The sequence below is a fragment of the Bison bison genome, unplaced genomic scaffold (assembly GCF_000754665.1).
Source record: "Bison bison bison isolate TAMUID 2011002044 unplaced genomic scaffold, Bison_UMD1.0 scf7180017864506, whole genome shotgun sequence".
Classification (NCBI taxonomy): domain Eukaryota; kingdom Metazoa; phylum Chordata; class Mammalia; order Artiodactyla; family Bovidae; genus Bison; species Bison bison.
The window spans coordinates 2,740,780-2,757,510 of record NW_011495063.1 but is presented as its reverse complement, the minus strand read 5'-3'; the positions used below and the strand labels follow the sequence as shown (position 1 = coordinate 2,757,510).

Genomic DNA, 16,731 nt, shown 5'->3' with positions numbered 1-16,731 from the left:
GCCGGGGGGGGGGCCCCCACCGCTGTGGCCCACTCCCCATCCACGTCTTCTTCAATCCGAAAGGACAAAGAGTATCACAGCTGCTTCTGTTTTAGGAAAAATAGTTTAATAATTTGTAACCTATTTTAGGTCACTTCCACCATGGAGCCCCTGTGCCAGTGCTCTTCCCAAGCCTGCTGGGAGGGAGCAGCCCCTCTGTGGGGGGGTGGGGCACCACCCACTTCAGACGCCCCACCCTCCTGGGAGGCCCGCTCTGGGCCTAGGCCGTAGTGGGTGCATCACTTCTGTCTGTGTCAAAAGTGAGCAGAACACTGTCATATGCCCCCTCTTCTGGATGCCATGGGGCCAGCCCACAGCACATTCCTACCCCTTAATTAAATAGCCCCTTAAATAATCTCCTGGCACTGGCAGAGAGGGGATGCCACAGAAGCAAGCCCCCATGCCCAGGCGCAGCCCCTCCTGCCCCAGGGCCTCCACCCTGGCTCCATCTGGCCTCCACCAGAGCAGCCAGGGGCACGGCCTCATCTTAGACCTGGCCCCCTCCCCACACAGGAGAAGGTGAGTCCAAGCCGGCCATGCTGGCACCTGGCACCCCCAGAGGCACGGACCGGGGCCGCTCAGCAGGGTGAGCCGATGGGAACAGCCCTTGCCCGAGTCAGAAGTAAGTGAGGTTCTTGACCGCTCCGATCTCCAGCATCCGCTTGATGGCCAGGGCCTCCTGGGAGACATTGTGGCCTGACCACTGTGGAGACAGCCAAGGAAGCAAACTGAGGAACTTCTAAGCAGCTCTCTGGCTCTCCCGTGACCCCACGCCCTGGAGCTCTGTTCCCCAGGCCGGCTCTCGCAAGGAAGACAGAATATGGAGGATGCTGGCCTGGGAGTCCAGATGCCTCTCTCTGTGTGACTCACAGGTGAACCATCTCTGGGCCCCCAGCACCACCCTCACTCACTCCATGTCCCCAGGCCAGTTGGCTCCACCCAGTTCACCAGCAGGGACCACTTACCATCATGGACTTGAGCGTGATATACTCATAGTAGTGAATGGACTGCTTCTTCTGGTGGGCGTCTGGGTAGCCGAAGCCAGCAATGTGTACCAGGTCACAGAGGTGGAGGGCCAAGGTGATGGCCAACAGCCCTGTGGTGGGCTTCTGAGGGACAAGGGGTGGGCAAGGTATTAGAGGGAGCCAGAGTCTTTCAGCATCTCTAGGCCACCGCTCTGCAACAGAACCTTCTAGTATCATGGAAATGCTCATCATCTGTGCTGTCCTATATGGCAGCGAGGAGCCACGTGGGGTTCATGCAGCTAAGGAACTGAACTTTTTATTTGATTCAATTCTAATTAAATTTTAAATAGCCTCCTGTGGGGAATTCCCTGGTGGTCCAGTGGTTAGGACTCTGACTGAGCTCTCACCGCCAAGAGCTTGGGTTTGATTCCTGGTTGAGGAACTAAGATCCCACAAGCCATGGGACACAGCTAAAAAAAAAAAAAAAAAATAGCCACATGTGGCTCATGACTACCATATGGCACGCTAAAGCTGTGCTTAGTCACTCAGTTGTGTCCAACTCTTTGCAACCCGGAGGACTGTAGCCCACTAGGCTCCTCTGTCCATAGGGATTCTCTAGGCAAGAATACTGGAGTGGGTTGCCATGCCCTCTGCCAGGGGATCTTTACAACCCAGGGATCAAATCCAGGTGTCCCACATTGCAGGCAGATTCTTTACCATCTAAGCCACCGGGGAAGCCCAAGAACACTGGAGTGGGTAGCCTATCCCTTCTCCAGGGGCTCTTCCCGACCCAGGAATCGAACCAGGGTCTCCTGCATTGCAGGTGGTTTCTTTACCAGCCGAGCTACCAGGGCAGCCCTACCATATGGCATAATACAGCTTAATACCTCTGGGGAGGGATGTATTAAGACCTTTGGGGATGATTACAGAATCATGGTAATGACAACAATAATAATAGTATCTATGACTTTCGGACCACTTGCTATGTGCCAGACAGTATGTTATCTTACCCCTATGTCACCTCATCTGTATGTGCTTGCTCAGTTGCACGTGACTCTTTGTGACCCCATGGACTGCAGCCCACCAGGCTCCTCTGTTCATGGGATTCTCCAGGCAAGAAGACTGGAGTGGGTTGCCATTTCCTCCTCCAGGGGATCTTCCCAACCCAGAAATCAAACCCACATTTCCTGCTTTGGCAGATGGATTCTTTACCACTGCACCACCTCTCATCCAGTCCTCACAAAAACACTTTGAGATCGATACTTTTACTAGCCCCATTGTATACAGCTGGGAAACTGAGGCTTAGAACTATTAAACAAGTCTCTCCAGGAGTAGAAAGGTTCTGCTCTCCATCCTGGAGAACCATACCTCTCCCGGAAGCCCCAGAGCACTCACACTCCCGGGCTATGTGCCCTTCACGAGGGTGGGCTCTGCCTTCCGTAAAGTGGGGTCGGCAATACCCCCCCCAACCCCCCACCGTAGGGGCTGCTATGAAGATCTCAGTTTCTCCACCTCCCCCTAATTCATCCACGGGGATGTGCCACCTTATAGCCTAACCTCACACATCCTCTTTCTTGGCTGGGATGACCTACCTTCCAGACCTCAGTGCCCACTCCCATTGACAAGCCACTCCCCGGAACTTGTCAGACCCCGCGAGGCCGGGTATTCCCCAGGGCCCCTTTCTGCGCTCTCCTATCTGTCACTTCCTGCCCCAGCCTTCCCTTTCAACCCTGTTGCTTTTACCTCCACTGTGTTATCTCAACCCGTTTAGACCTCTGCCAAACCACACATTCATCACCTTCTAGCAGCTCTGCCTGGACGTGGGCTTTTTAACTAGTCAAACCCTCCTCTCCCCCTGTATTCCTGTCATTGTTAAACATATTACCATCCACCCAGTTGTGCTGGAAACCTGGAACTATCATACAGCCCTCAATTTCACCTTAAAATCAATGCTGCTGCTGCTAAGTCGCTTCAGTCGTGTCCGACTCTGTGTGACCCCATAGACTCTGTGTGAGCCCCACCAGGCTCCCCCATCCCTGGGATTCTCCAGGCAAGAACACTGGAGTGGGTTACCATTGCCTTCTCCGAAAATCAATGCTATAGCAGGAGAATTCTAAGATGACCACCAATGACCCTTGCCCTTGAGAGTGTGTGTAACCTATGAAAATGATAAGATATATTACTCTGTGTTAGATTGCTTCATATGGCACAGAGGACCGGAAGATAGACAATCCTGGTGGGCTTGACCTCCTTTCATGAGCTTTTACATCCTGGTCTAGAGGTCAGCAGTGGAGGAAGTTGGACATGTGAAACACAAGAAGGATTTATCACGCATTGCTGGCCTAAAGATAGAGGGGGCCGGATAGCAAGGTATGTGGGCAGCTCTTAACAGGTGGAGGGTGTCACCCCAGGCTGAAAGCCAGCCACGAAATGGGGACTTCGGTCCTGCAACCACAAGGAACCAAATTCTTCCAACAATAGAAATGAACTTGGAAGTGGATTGCCCCCTTTGAGCCACTAGACAAGAATGCAGTCAGACTGCCAACTTGATTTCAGCCTTGTATATTCTAACCAGAGAATCCAGCCATGCTGTATTGGACGTCTGACCTCCAGAACTATGAGTCAATACATGGGTGTTGTTTTAAGCCGCTAAACTGTGGTCATCTGTTAGGCAGTGACAGGAAACCAACACAGATGTCAGGTCCATCCATTTCTTCTTCCTTCTGCTAGAAGCCAGGTTCTTGTCCTCATCTCTGGCTTCTCCCTCTAGCCTTCACCCTCTGCCATCAGGGGCGTAAAATTCCTCCTTGCTGTCCCCCATCCACCTCCACGAGCACTAGAACTCAGTGCCAGGGGCGCTGCTTGGTCTTGCCGAATGAAATACCTTTCCCCAAGTGTCTGCTCCCTGGGCCCCATGACCCCTTAAGGCCCAACTCTGGTCTCACCTCTTCTGATGGTACCTCTCCGGACAACCCAAAGCAGAGGTCTACGCCTCCTCCAAGACCCCACAGCACTTGGAACAACTCTCTGCCAGAGCATCTTACCACTCCAGGTTACAACCTGTGTGTTTATTCTGCTAGGCTGAGTTTCCTTAGTGCAAAGAGCATGTCTTACTCCCCGTGTATTCAAAATTGGGACCTGGTGCTAAGCAGTTACGAAAGCAGGCATTCAACACAGGAAGTTGAATCATAATAGATATTCAGTAAAAAATAAAATCATAGGGAGTTCTCTGGTGGCCGATGGCCTAGTGGTTAGGAGTCCAGCTTTCACTGCCATGCATGCGTGCTAAGTCAATTCAGTCGTGTCCAACTCTTCACGACCCCATGGACTGTATGTAGCCCACAAGGCTCCTCTGGCCATGGGATTGTCCAGGCAAGAATAACCAGAGTGAGTTGCCTTTTCCTCCTCCAGGGGATCTTCCCAACCCAGGGATCGAACCCACATCTTTTATATCTCCTACACTGGCAGATGGGTTCTTTACCACTGATGCCATGGATTCAATCCCTGCTCAGGAAACAGATCTCGCAAGCCGTGTGGCACAGCAAAAAAAAAAAAAAAGAATAAAATCATTTATACAAAATTTGGCTAATATTTATTGAGCATTCGCAGTGTTCCAATCTTGATGTTAAGCACATTACATAATTATGTTTTTAAATCCCAGAATGGCTATTGGAAAGGTCAGTACTGATCATTTCTCCACCACTCAGATAAGAAAAAGCCTCTAAGTGGTTGACTGGCCCAAGGCCATACAGCAGGCAGCACCTTGAGTCCTTTCTCTGATAGTTACCTCTGTCTCCTACCCAACACAACCCGAGGGCTCAAAGACATGAGGAAGTACCTGCTTGAGATGCTACCCAGTATGACGAAGCCCGTCAGCCAGAGACCACTAGAGAGCCAAAACCAAAACCATAACTTGCCGACGCATCCTGCCTCCCCAGACTGCCACGCCTAGCAAACCAGGGTACACAGGGCCAACTGCAATCCTTTTAACTTCCTTAGACCAAAATGTTCCAAGATCAGATCACAGATAAAGTGATCAAATAGTAACAGAAGGATCTGGGCTGGGCTCCATGTTCATTTGGGCTGGGCTCCAAAAACAAGACTATGACTGTCCGGAATTCCCTGGCTGACCAGTGGTTAGGACTCTACAGTTTCACTGCTGGGGGTATAGGTTCATGCTTGGTTGGGAACTAAAATCCCACAAGCCACATAGTCAAAAAAAAAAGACTACTGCCTGTCCCAGTAAATCCCCAGGGTACAGATTCTGATCAGTGCCTGCCAAAACCATCCTCTAACTCTAGCCCCCAAGCCATAAAAACACCCTTCCCTGATGCCCCACTTTGGCGATGCCTCTGGGCATCTCAAGAATCTGCACTCTTGGGCTTCCCTGGTGGCTCAGTGATGAAGAATCCACCTGCCAACGCAGGAGACACACGTTTAATTCCCGGTCCGGGAAGACCCCACATGCCTCGCCACAACTAAGCCCGTGTGCCACGGTCACCAAGCCTGTCCTCTAGAGCCTGGGAACTGCGACTACTGAGCCCACGTGCCTCAACTACTGAAGCCCAAACACCCTAGAGCCTGTGCTCTGCAAAAAGAGGAGCCACCGGATGAGAAGCCTAGGCACCGCGACTGGACAGTAGCCCCCTGCTCACCACAATGAGAAAAGCCCATGTAGCAACAAAGACCCAGCACAGCCAAAAATAAATAAAAGTATATAGTTAAAAAAAAGAAAAAACTTGCCATTTGTTCTTTTAAAGAAAAACAAAGAAAGTACAAACTCTGCCTTGCTGTAAACATCAGTGCACCAGCCTCATTACAGACAGGTGTGTGCCTGGGGCCTGTGTTATTCAGACGCATGCCGCCCTCTCCACTGGTATTCTCCCTTCGTCTGGGGTCCTCTGGACCTCCCCAAGCCTCTGGAAGTCCCACCTGCTTCCCACCCAGGACCCCAGCCCTCTGGCCTCCCCATCCGTCCACAACCCCTCATCACCTGCTTAATCTTGTGTGGCTGGTGTATCGGCAGGCTCAGCAGTTTGTCGGCTGCGATCTCCATGTAGAAGGGGTTGAGAATCCGAATCTGTTTGGGGTTGACGTCCCAGATGAGGGGAGGCTGTTTCCAGAAGCCCTTTCGCACCTAGGCGGGTGGGGACGGAAGGCGAGAGGGGAGTGGGTTGAAACCTGCTTCTCGAGTCCAGCCGCTGGGCTCCTCCAGGGAAAGGGGTCCATGTGGGGATGGCGTGGAATCCTCATGAGTGCAGGGTGAGGGGTGGGAGTCGGGACCAGAGGGGAGGAGCAGGGCGAGAGGGGAGTGGGGCAGTCCCCGTGGGAGGCCAGGTGACATGGTGTGGAGAGCACGGGGTCTAAGCCTTGCTCACTCCCCGTGACATCCACACAGGTAGAAGGGGCTAGGTCAACATCTGGCAGAAAACGGTCAGTTGGACAGTTCAACATTCAACCGATGGCAAAGAGAGAGAGTGGACTTTCTGGGGTGTGTCCGCCTAAAAGGACAGAGATCTCGACTTTTCTAACCTGCCCACACCTGGAGATGCCTATAGACTGGTCCCTCTGCTCCCAGGCTTCTCAATGGGGCACCCTGGGCTGCCGTTGCCTGAATGCTGTGGCAGAATACTGAGCTCACGCCTCGCCCTCACTGGCTCCTGAGGATCTTGGGCACACATGACAGAGCCGGAGGGCCTGAGCCCGGGCAGCGTTCCCCTACCGCAGGCCGAGACCGCTCCGCTCCCAGTCTCCCCACGTACTCGCTTCTTATCACTCAGGATGCTCTCAATCCAGTGGAAGTCCATGGCCTTGAAAGCCACCAGGACGAGGAGTGTGTCAGGGTTGTCCTCCACTTTGGGGTTGAAGTGGGCGGATTCAGGGTAGAAGAGACGCATGGTGGTCTTGGAGCCCACGTCCTGCTCGTAGCCAGCCACAGGGGCACTGTTTAACCTGGGAGGCGGGGAGAAGGATGCCCGTCACCCTGAGCTCCGCTGGTCTGTTCCCAGACAGAAGAGGGAAGGGCGGCCATACAGACCTGATGACCACGTCGTACTTGTTGATGGTCTCTCCCAGCGAGCTGTTGCGCAGCCGATGCCCGTTCCCCACCACCACGCAGCGGCGGCACTTCAGGCTGCCATGGGAACAGGGTGATGAGACCTGGAAGGAGCCCCTGCTCCGGCTTCACCTTGCTCTCCTGTCCTCGTCTGCCCCAGGCCCCCTCAGCCCCTGCTTCCCATGGACAGTGCAGACGCCAAGTCGCTTCAGTTGTGTCCGATTCTGTGCAAGCCCATGGACTGTAGCCCGCCAGGCTTCTCTGTCCATGGGATTCTCCAAGCAAGAACACTGGAGTGGGTGGCCATGCCCTCCTCCAAGGGATCTTCCTGACCCAGGGATGGAATCCGTGTCTTTTAAGTCTCCTGCATCAGCAGGCAGGTTCTTTACCACTAGCACCACTTGGGAAGCCCCTACATGGACCAGGCATCTCCAAAGAGTTCTGCTCCTGGTCATGCTGACTCTGCAGCCCTGGGCTTTCAAGGAAGAGGAAGCTGAGCAGAGCACAGGAGAGAGAGGAGGAGAGGAGGGAAGATGCCTGGGAAGGACTCTGAAGCAATCCCATTTCAGAGTCCCTGACTGCCCCTAAGGCTGGCCTGTTACCACGGCAATACCCTCAGCAACCTCTGCCCACCCTAGCAACACGATACCCAGGCTCGGTTGCCATAGGGACCGGTGTCCCCACCTCCCTGGAGACAGGCAGGCTCACTGGGAGGTGCTGGACCATGACTGTTTCTCACTGAGGCAGGAAGGCATGTCTCCTTACCTCTGGATGCTCTCTGGGATGGAGTAGCTGGTGATGGCTAGCACCCGGAGGAGCAGATCTTCTGCAAAAGGACCAGATTCGACAGGGCTGATGACAACAGCAACCTCTCCAAAGGCTGCCAGCCCTTCCTCCCCTGACCCCAATGTCTGAGCCTGGCTGAGAACTTGGGTGCTGGGACCGTGGGTGGCAAAGACTGAGAAGTAGTGTGGCCAAGGTGAGGCCACCATTCCTACCCACCCTGCTCCCCAAGGCAGGCACTTACCACTCCCCTTGGTCCCATAGGGCAGCTCATAGAGAGATGGGGTCTTGACCCAGAAATAATCTTTAAGCTGCAGGAAGAAAGGCTGTTCTCGGGAGTAGCTGTGCAGAGGTGAAGGCAGGGAGGGGATGAGAAAGTGATTAATCTTGATGCCAGAAACAGGGTCAGACCACAGACTATCATCATGTATACACGTCCAAGGCCTCCCCCGTCCTCACTGGCTTCACCTGACCCATGTCCTCCAGCACGGTTTCCTCCTCCTAGCTGTACTCAGCCCACCTCCACCCTCACACACGTACTTGCCAAAGAGCTTGGAGACCATCTTCTCCGCCTCACCCTGGAGGCATGGCTCCTTCTTCCCTGGGACGGGAAAATAAAAGCTGGAGACAGAAAAGAAGAGGAGATAGGAGCTCCAGTCAGACCTCCCAGGCCCAGGGGCCAGCGTTCCAGGCAGCCCCCACCTCCTCCCAGGGCATGAAGGCTCCAAGGCCCTGGAGAGTGACTCACAAGGTGGAATCATCTCAGCCCACCTTGAAACCAAATCACTGCAAACCCAGCTCTTCCTTCTCCTAAACCCCTTGGGTAAGAGACCTGGGGACCCATCCCAGACCTTACCTCCCCAAACCCTCCCAACCACTCTCACTGAAAGATTCTGAGCTAATAGTGTAAGGGAGAGGCCACCCCCTGGCTCTATGAACCGTCCTCCCTACCACCAGGTCCCCACTCCATGACACTCCATCCCTGAGCCCCCTTCCTAAAAAAAACAAAATGAAAAACCCACAGAAGAACATGAAAGATGGACTCACAGTTCAATGTACCTGTCCTCTCGAGAGATAGAGTACCACACCATGACAGCCAGGAACAGAGCCAACATGGCCAGGAGCTTCCAGCCTGCGGGGCGAATGCACACAAGAGCTGGAGGCAGGAACAGGCAGGCACGGCCCCAGGCCACCTGCCACACCTGCCCCGCCCGGGGCTCCCGCAACCCCAACTCAGAGCAGGCCCCTGCTGGGCCATAGTTCTCTGGCTCCGGGCTTGGACCTGAGCATGTCTGCCATCCTTCAAGAGGAAGAGAGGTGCCCCCAGCTCCGTATCTGCCCTTCCACAACCCCCGGGAGGGTCGAGGGAAGATGCTGAAGACTGCCTCCGGGGAGCCCATCCTGGAGGGTGGGGAGCTCGTGGCGAACACTCACGGGACTTGCTGATCATGTTTCTCAGGTGCCAGGGTTCCTGGGGAGAGTTGTCATCCCGGCTGCCTCGGGCCACCTAGGAGGCAGGAGTCACAGGTGTGCGGTCAGCGTCGTGAACGCTCTGGCCTCGGCACCGGAACAGGGCATACCCACAGCCTGCCTCTTCCCGCCTCCAGGAAGCGCACAGCTGCAGGGCCATCCAGGGAGCAGCCCTCCTCGCTCTGGATGTCCCCCTAACCCCTCAAAGGCGACCTCAGGGGTCCAGAGGGATCCTATGCCCCAGAAAGGGAAACCACATCCCACCGCTCACGGATTCCATCCCAGGCCAGACCGGCCCACCCCAGCTTCCCAGGCACGGCTCCCCTCACTGTCGTCTCCCTTGGTTTGACCTCAGAAGGGTCAGCTCCAGGAAAGAGATGCACATCCACCCATTTTCTATGTGAAAGTTAAGCTCAAAGGTACAAGGGTGTGATTCACATTTGCACAAGTGAAGTGAAGTTTATCGCTTCTGCATATTCAAGGCCTTCCTTTGGTGCTGGCCACCACACACCCTTCCATCACCAAGCTCCCGCTACTCCACCGGAATAGGTCCACTGGGGCCACACCCTGGTGAGGGTGGGGGCTACCAGATGGTCCAGGAGGCCTCCTGCAGCCCTTGTAGACTCTGGCTGAGTCACAACGTCCAAGCCTTCACTGCCCAGGTGTACTGGGGAAGGCAGTGGAGGCGGCTGTTTTAATGGGAGCATGGAGAGCAGGAGGGGCTTCCTCTGTAGCTCAGCAGTAAAAACAATCTGCCTGCAATGCAGGAGACATAGGAGACGCAGGTTCGATCCTTGGGTCAGGAATATCCCCTGGAGGAGGGCATGGCAACCCACTCCAGAATTCCTGCCTGCAGAATCCCCATGGACAGAGGAGCCTGGAGGGCTACAGTCCATGGGGTCACAAAGAGTTGGACACGATTGAAGTAACTGAGCACACACACACACGGGCAGTGGGAAGGGTCTGCTCGGTCACAGAGGAGACAGGAGACCCTTTCAGGAAAGGGCAGAGGCCAGCAAGGTGAGGACGGAGCAGGGTGCGTTGCTACATGCACACAAAGACATCCTTCTGATCACACATCCAGCCAAGGGCCATGCTTCTGAGTCACCGGGAATTCATTTCTGGAGCTCAAAGAGCCACACAAAGAGATATGGGACACAGGGCGCCAGCTTCTTCTCTCCATGCCATTTTCACTTCCCCCAGTGATCTGGTTCATAAGAATCACGAGAGCCATGTACTAAAAACACAGATTCCAGGGCCTTTTCCTGAGACTGCTTCAGCCAGCTGGGGTGGGACCTGTGACAGTCATTTCCACAAGCAGGCCGACTGATTCTTCTGACAGACCAGGAAAGGAAGAGAAGCCCTCGTGATTGTGCTCTCTTGGAGATAAACGAAAAATCTCAGATGATTTCTCAATGGTGGGGGCCAGCACCAGGACGAGATCTGGTTCTTGTTAGAAACCATAAATTGATTATCCTGAATGCTGTTCTATTAAGGAGTCGATGCTCTGCTCTGGGTGGGCGAGGGGGCACTCGCCAGGCTCCACCCTGAGTCCACAAACACGCAATGAGAATGTCGAGGGGAAGGGAAAGCGGATGGGGAAGAGGAGGGGGGTGTGGACCAGAGTCAGATGTTCTCAGTAGAGTCAGGAGGGCCCATCTCTGAGTCCCAGGGCGGTTGGAGGATGGCTGTGTCCAGGAAGGAAAAGTTTTAGAATTGTAATCAGCAGACCTCAGTGGAAGTCAAGACCTACTGCTATTCCAAGGGTGGCCCGCCTTCCGATCCACCCAAAGCAACTGCCAAGTCATTCCTGACCACATCATCCCTTTCATACGCTTCTCCCTAACTGAAATTCATTTAATTACTTGCTCTCTGTCTCTCTCCCCCACTGCAAATAAGCCCTGAGAGGGGAAGAATCAGGTCTGTCTTATCCCCAGCTCAAGCCTCAGCATCCAGCACAGCCAGTGCTCAGCAAGTATTGAATAAATAACATGTTGGGTTATCTTGGGGGAGTCACTGTTCACTTTCTGACCCTCGGTTTCTTCAGCTGTAAAACTGGGAAGTTGGTCTAACAAATGCTTGTGATTCCACTATATCAATATTTATCAGATCCACAGCCTGAGCTTCACCAGGGACCTTATTAGAAATGTATAATCTCAGGTCGGACTTCCCTATAGCTCAGATGGTAAAGAATCTGCCTGCAGGAGACCCAGGTTCCATCCCTGGGTCAGGAAGATCCCTTGGAGAAGGAAATGGCAACCCACTCCAGTATTCTTGCCTGGAGAATCCTATGGACAGAGGAGCCTGGTGGGCTGCAGTCCATGGGATCACAAAGAGTCGTACACGACTAAGTGACTAACACACACAGCCTCAGGTCCCACCCAGATGCACAAATCAGAGCCTGCATTTGCAAAAGATCTCCTGATGATTCACACGCACAGTCAAGTTTGAGAAGCACTTGTCAAGATGGATGTCCTTGAACTTGGTTGAAGAGAAGAATTGCAGTATCTGGGGTTCCCTACCCGGGAATTCTGACAGAACTGGTCTGGCCCAGCACTGGAATTTGTTCAAGCACCCGGGGTGATTCTAACCCTGTCAATGGTTGAGAACCACTGGTCTAGATAATGGTGGAAGCAGGCTTCTCAATCTTCAATACATGCATTCTGACTCAGTGGGTCTTGTCAATCTACATTCTAACCAGGTCCCAAGTGGTGCTTGCTGCTAGACTGGGACCACGCTTTGAGCTGCAAAGCTCGAAACCAGATCCTTCAGGCTCGCCCATTTCTTTACACTGTGAACCGCCCCTTCTCCCACCCTTTGAGCTCTCACTCTTCTTTTCTGATAACGAATCAGCACATCGCACTCTGGCTCCCTTTATCGAGAGGTCACAGCACTGGATACACAGGGCAGTTACCTGAGAAGCTAAAGCATTTACTGATATCTGGGCCCCACTTTCCAAGAGTCTTATTTAATTGGTTGAGGGATGGGGCCCAGGCACTGGCCAGCAAAAACCAAACAAACAAAAAGCCTTCCCTTTCTTGTGATTTGAACACACAGCCAAGATGGAGAACACTATAGAGAGTGTGTTCTGCGGTCACTGAAAGTCAAAGGTCTCAGCCGTCCTCGATGGAGCAGACCTTTGCTGGTCTGAGATGATGGGTCCCCAGGAACAAGACAATTACTCTTTTTTGAACCTCCTGCCCAGTACAGTTCTACACTTTCTTCCTAAACTTATGCTAGGTAGACTGGCTAGTCCTGGGGTTTGCTCCGAGAAACCAACTAAGGATGCTATCTGCCCATGCCTTCCCCTGGCTGGCCAAGCCACGAGAAGGCTCAGCCCCTCTAGGATTCTAGGAAGACAGGTTTCTTGGGCTGGCTGCTGCTTCAAGACCACTCGGAGCCTTCTCCCAGCAGCTGTCCCCCATCCCTGACAGCTCCTGGGGACAAAAGGCCATGAGGAAAGTCACAGAAGGGTACCTGAGCAGGGGAACAGGAATCTGATCCACTCACATCCAAGGTGCGGCAACCTCTGCCTGCCACCAGCTGCCCGGGAGATCCAGCTCAGTCAGGTAAAGCTGACCCCAAGGCAGGAACACCGTGTGCCCTCCCAGTGTTCTGCTGAGAACCACGGTGTCCCTGCCTGCAGAGGTGCTGAGCCCCACCTCAGACTCGCCGAAGGGCAGACCTGGGGGACGAGGGGGAAGGACTGAGGCCTCCCACAGCCCTGGGGGCCTGGCAGCATCACACGCTCCACAAGCACTCAGCAGGCACCCACTATACCAAGAGGAACAGGACTGGGCATCACCTGTGGACATGGCCTGATGCCGGGCCCCTCCAAGCCCCTGGGCCCATCAAAGGGCTGTGGCTTACTGTTCCTGAGAAGGGGGATGGGAAAACCGGTGGGGCAGAAGCACAGACTGCGATCTTATGGTTCAGAAACCCTGAGCGAGTCACACGATCTATGTCTGTATCCCTCAGTTCTGGGCGGAAATCCGAGGCTGCCCACCTGCCACCTCCACACTCATCTGCCAGTTCTGCTCCCTCCTGCCCCCTCCACCACGCGGACACCGGTCCCCACCCACCCTTCCAGCGTTGCTCCCAACCAGTGACTGATCCCCCTACCTTGCTGCTTCCATCTCTCCCCCTCCTCCACTCCCTTTGACTTAGACTCAACTCTCCCTGTACCTAAAACAAAAACAAAACCCTCTCTGGGTTTCCGTGGCGCCTCAGTGGTAAAGAATCCGCCTGCCAATGCAGGAGACGCAAGTTGGATCCCTGATCCGGGAAGATCCCATATGCCACGGAGCTACTAAGCCCGTGCGCCACAGCTACTGAGCCTGTGACCTAGGGCCCAAGAGCCGCAAGTACAGAGCCCACGTGCCACAGCTACTGAAGCCTGCATGTCCCAAAGCCCGTGCTGCACAGCAAGAGAAACCCCTGTAATGAGAAGCCCACACAGCACAACTCCAGAGTAGCCCCGGCTCTCCGGAACCAGAGAAAAAAACCCGTGCAGCAATGAAAACATCCCCATCACAGCAAAATAAAATAAACTTTATTTTTAAAAAGCCCTCTGCCTCTGTCTCCTCCTCCAGTTACCCCTGCATCTCTGTCTCGAGCTCCAATCGTCAAACTCCTTCACCTGTGCCCCATGCTCACGTGCCACTCAGCCCTCTACCGGTGCACTACCCCATCCCTACCTTGTTTTTATGCTGAGTTCACTCCTGCCGCAGCCCTCCGAGGCCTCCTAACTGTCAACCTGAAAAAGGTCTATTTTCACTCATCTCCCATCCCGAGACCCCTGCTACTATCAGCCGAGGCCTCCCTGGCTTCTAGCTCAAGACTCTCTAGGTTTCCGCCGCGCTGGCTGCACTTTCTTTAAGCGCTGGCATTCTCCAGGGAGCTGCCCCTGAACCCCTGCTCTTTCTCTGTTTGTTTTCCCAGGCCAGGTTCGTTCATCTTCAGAGGCTTAACTACTACTCAAACCTTGATGATTCAAGCTCTTTTTTCAGCTCTGTAATTTCTCTCCTGGAACCCATCCTAATATTTCCAGTTTTCTACTGCACATCCTCCCTGTGTGTATGCTGAGTCGCTTCAGTTGTGTCTGATTCTTTGTGACCCTTTGGACTGTAGCCCGCCAGGCTCCTCTGTCCATGGGATTTTCCAGGCAAGAATACTGGAGTCGGTTGCCATTTCCTTCTCCAGCTCATCCTCCCTTAATGATCTGAAAGTTTTCACACTTAACATGTCCAAAACTGGACCCCCGTCTGTCCGTACCCTCCCAACCCCACATTCTCATCAGCTCATCCATCCAATGTCCCCCTTCCCTTCACACCATCCCTGCTAAATGCCATCAATTCTACCCCTGGTTCCTCATTCCAGCAATGCTTGCTGAACTCCCACTAAATATTGTGGAGGCACTTGGGTGCAAAGCCTGATACAGCTCATGGCAGCGTAAAGGTCACTTAGTCTAGAGCCTCGGAAGTACTGAGTTGGCCAAAAAGGTTGTTCGGGTTTTCCCATAAGCTGGTACCAAAGAACCTGAAGGAATTTTTGGCCAATGCAATTCTCCTGAAAGCAGCTTTCCTCTCTTTTTCCTGAACCATAGACTGATTCTAGATCTCATCTCAATTTCTCCACTTCCTAACCGGTCCCTTCACAAGTCTTTCTTCACTCGAGCCACTTCTTCAGAACTACCTACACAGTATCTTTCTAAGAAACAAAGTGGACCAAACCACCCTCCTGCTTTCATTGTTCCCCATTCCTTCAGTGAAAAACCAAAGCTCTTTGTAGAGGCAACCAGGGTGCTTCACTGGGCTTCCCTGGTGGCTCAGCAGTAAGGAATCCGCCTGCCAGTGTGGGAGATGAGGGTTTGATCTCTGGGTTAGGAAGATCCCCTGGAGAAGGAAATGGCAGCCCACTCCAGTATTCTTGCCTGGGAAATCCCATGGACGAAGCAGCCTGTCGGGCTATAGTCCATGGGGTCAAAAACAGTCGGACACAGCAACTAAACAGCAACAGGGGTGCTTCGGTCCCAGGCCACAAGCCCGGCGCGTCCATCTCCTAGTTCCTCCTAGTGCCTGCAGGAGCATCTTCTTCTCTCAGAATCCCTACCCCTCTGCACAGGCTTCCCTCCTATACGAAGACCCCAGGCCCCCACTGTTGGCCTCAACAATCCCACTCCTGCACCATCGGCTCAAACAGCCCCTCCTCTATGAAGTGTTTTCTGACAATTCTTGGCAATGTTTTTCTTTCCACACAATATCATTTATGTCTTGATTTTAGCACCTATCAGATAGTAAAATTTTGTATTATATAATTACTATATTCATGGCTTGCCCACTATCCTCTGACCTCTCCAATTATAAGCTTGTTTATACCAACAGTCTATGACAGCATGTAGCCTAAAGAAGATGCTTTATCACATAATATAATTTTATATTACACTGTTAAGTGTTTTCATATCTTGCCCATGAGACTATGACCTCTGAGGTCCAGGCCAGCTTTATATCTTCAGACTCTATTACAGTGCCTAGAACCTAGCAGATATTTTATCGGGGTGGTCAAAAAGTTCATTTGGGTTTTTCATAACATCTTCCAGAAAAACCCAAAAGAACTTTTTAGCCAATCCAATATAAACATCTGACACACAAGTGATAAGATGAGATTTAAAAATGTATTACATCCCTTGTTTTTGTTGTTGTTTAGTCATTAAGTCGTGTCCAACTCTGGCTACCCCATGGGCTGTAACCCACCAGGATGCTCTGTCCATGGGATTTTCCAGGCAAGAATATTGGAGTGGATTGCCATTTCCTCCTCCAAGGGATCTTCCCAACCCAGGGTTGGAACCTGCATCTCTTATGTCTCCTGCATCGGCAGGCGGATTCTTTACCACTGAGCCACCTGGGAAACCCCTGACATCTCTTACTGATCCTGAAACGTATTCTGCACTCACTGTGTACAACAGCAGGGGGCAGGTCCCAACCTCACTGCCATTGCTTTAGGGACCAAGTGAGTCGTCGCCGTGGGGACTGTCCTGGGCACTACAGGCTGGTTACCAGCACCTTTGACCTCTACCCACTAGGTGCCAGGACTCCCACTCTCCAGTTCCGATGCCCACAATGCCTCCAGACATGACTGAATGTGAAAGCTACACTGCAAGACTCTTTTTAAGGCATGATCTCAACCCTGTGAGTGAAACACTCTTATTGTCTCCACTGTGGAGATAGGGAAATGAGGTGCAGAAAGGGTCAGCAACTTGCCCAGGGTCGCCGAGCTAGTGAGGAGCTGAGCTCCAGAGGCCACACTCCTAACCCCTGCCTTCTACCACCCCTAAACCAGCTGGTGAAGATGCCAAGATCCTTGGAAAGCCCATCTGCAGCCCTTTGGAGCAACTTGAGGAAGCTGCTCTCCATTACATCA

The 16,731-nt window shown here is 53.1% G+C and overlaps 1 protein-coding gene across 7 annotated transcripts in view; it reads right to left on the bottom strand.

Annotated features, from left to right (window-relative positions):
- Positions 1-16,731, bottom strand: part of ST3GAL4 (ST3 beta-galactoside alpha-2,3-sialyltransferase 4) — a 56,210-nt gene that overhangs the window by 11,550 nt on the left and 27,929 nt on the right. For 4 of the 7 annotated variants that reach the window (XM_010829493.1, XM_010829495.1, XM_010829496.1 and 1 more), the window contains exons 2-10: positions 9,277-9,349; positions 8,890-8,974; positions 8,383-8,463; positions 8,087-8,184; positions 7,825-7,885; positions 7,042-7,137; positions 6,767-6,956; positions 5,998-6,141; positions 1,005-1,148 (exon numbers count right to left, since the gene is read on the bottom strand). In XM_010829493.1, coding sequence (XP_010827795.1) covers positions 1,005-1,148; positions 5,998-6,141; positions 6,767-6,956; positions 7,042-7,137; positions 7,825-7,885; positions 8,087-8,184; positions 8,383-8,463; positions 8,890-8,974; positions 9,277-9,349 — 972 coding nt within the window. Of the gene's footprint in view, positions 1-84; positions 743-1,004; positions 1,149-5,997; positions 6,142-6,766; positions 6,957-7,041; positions 7,138-7,824; positions 7,886-8,086; positions 8,185-8,382; positions 8,464-8,889; positions 8,975-9,276; positions 9,350-16,731 lie in introns of those variants that run through there. The other 3 variants (XM_010829497.1, XM_010829491.1, XM_010829494.1) reach the window with 2 other exon arrangements.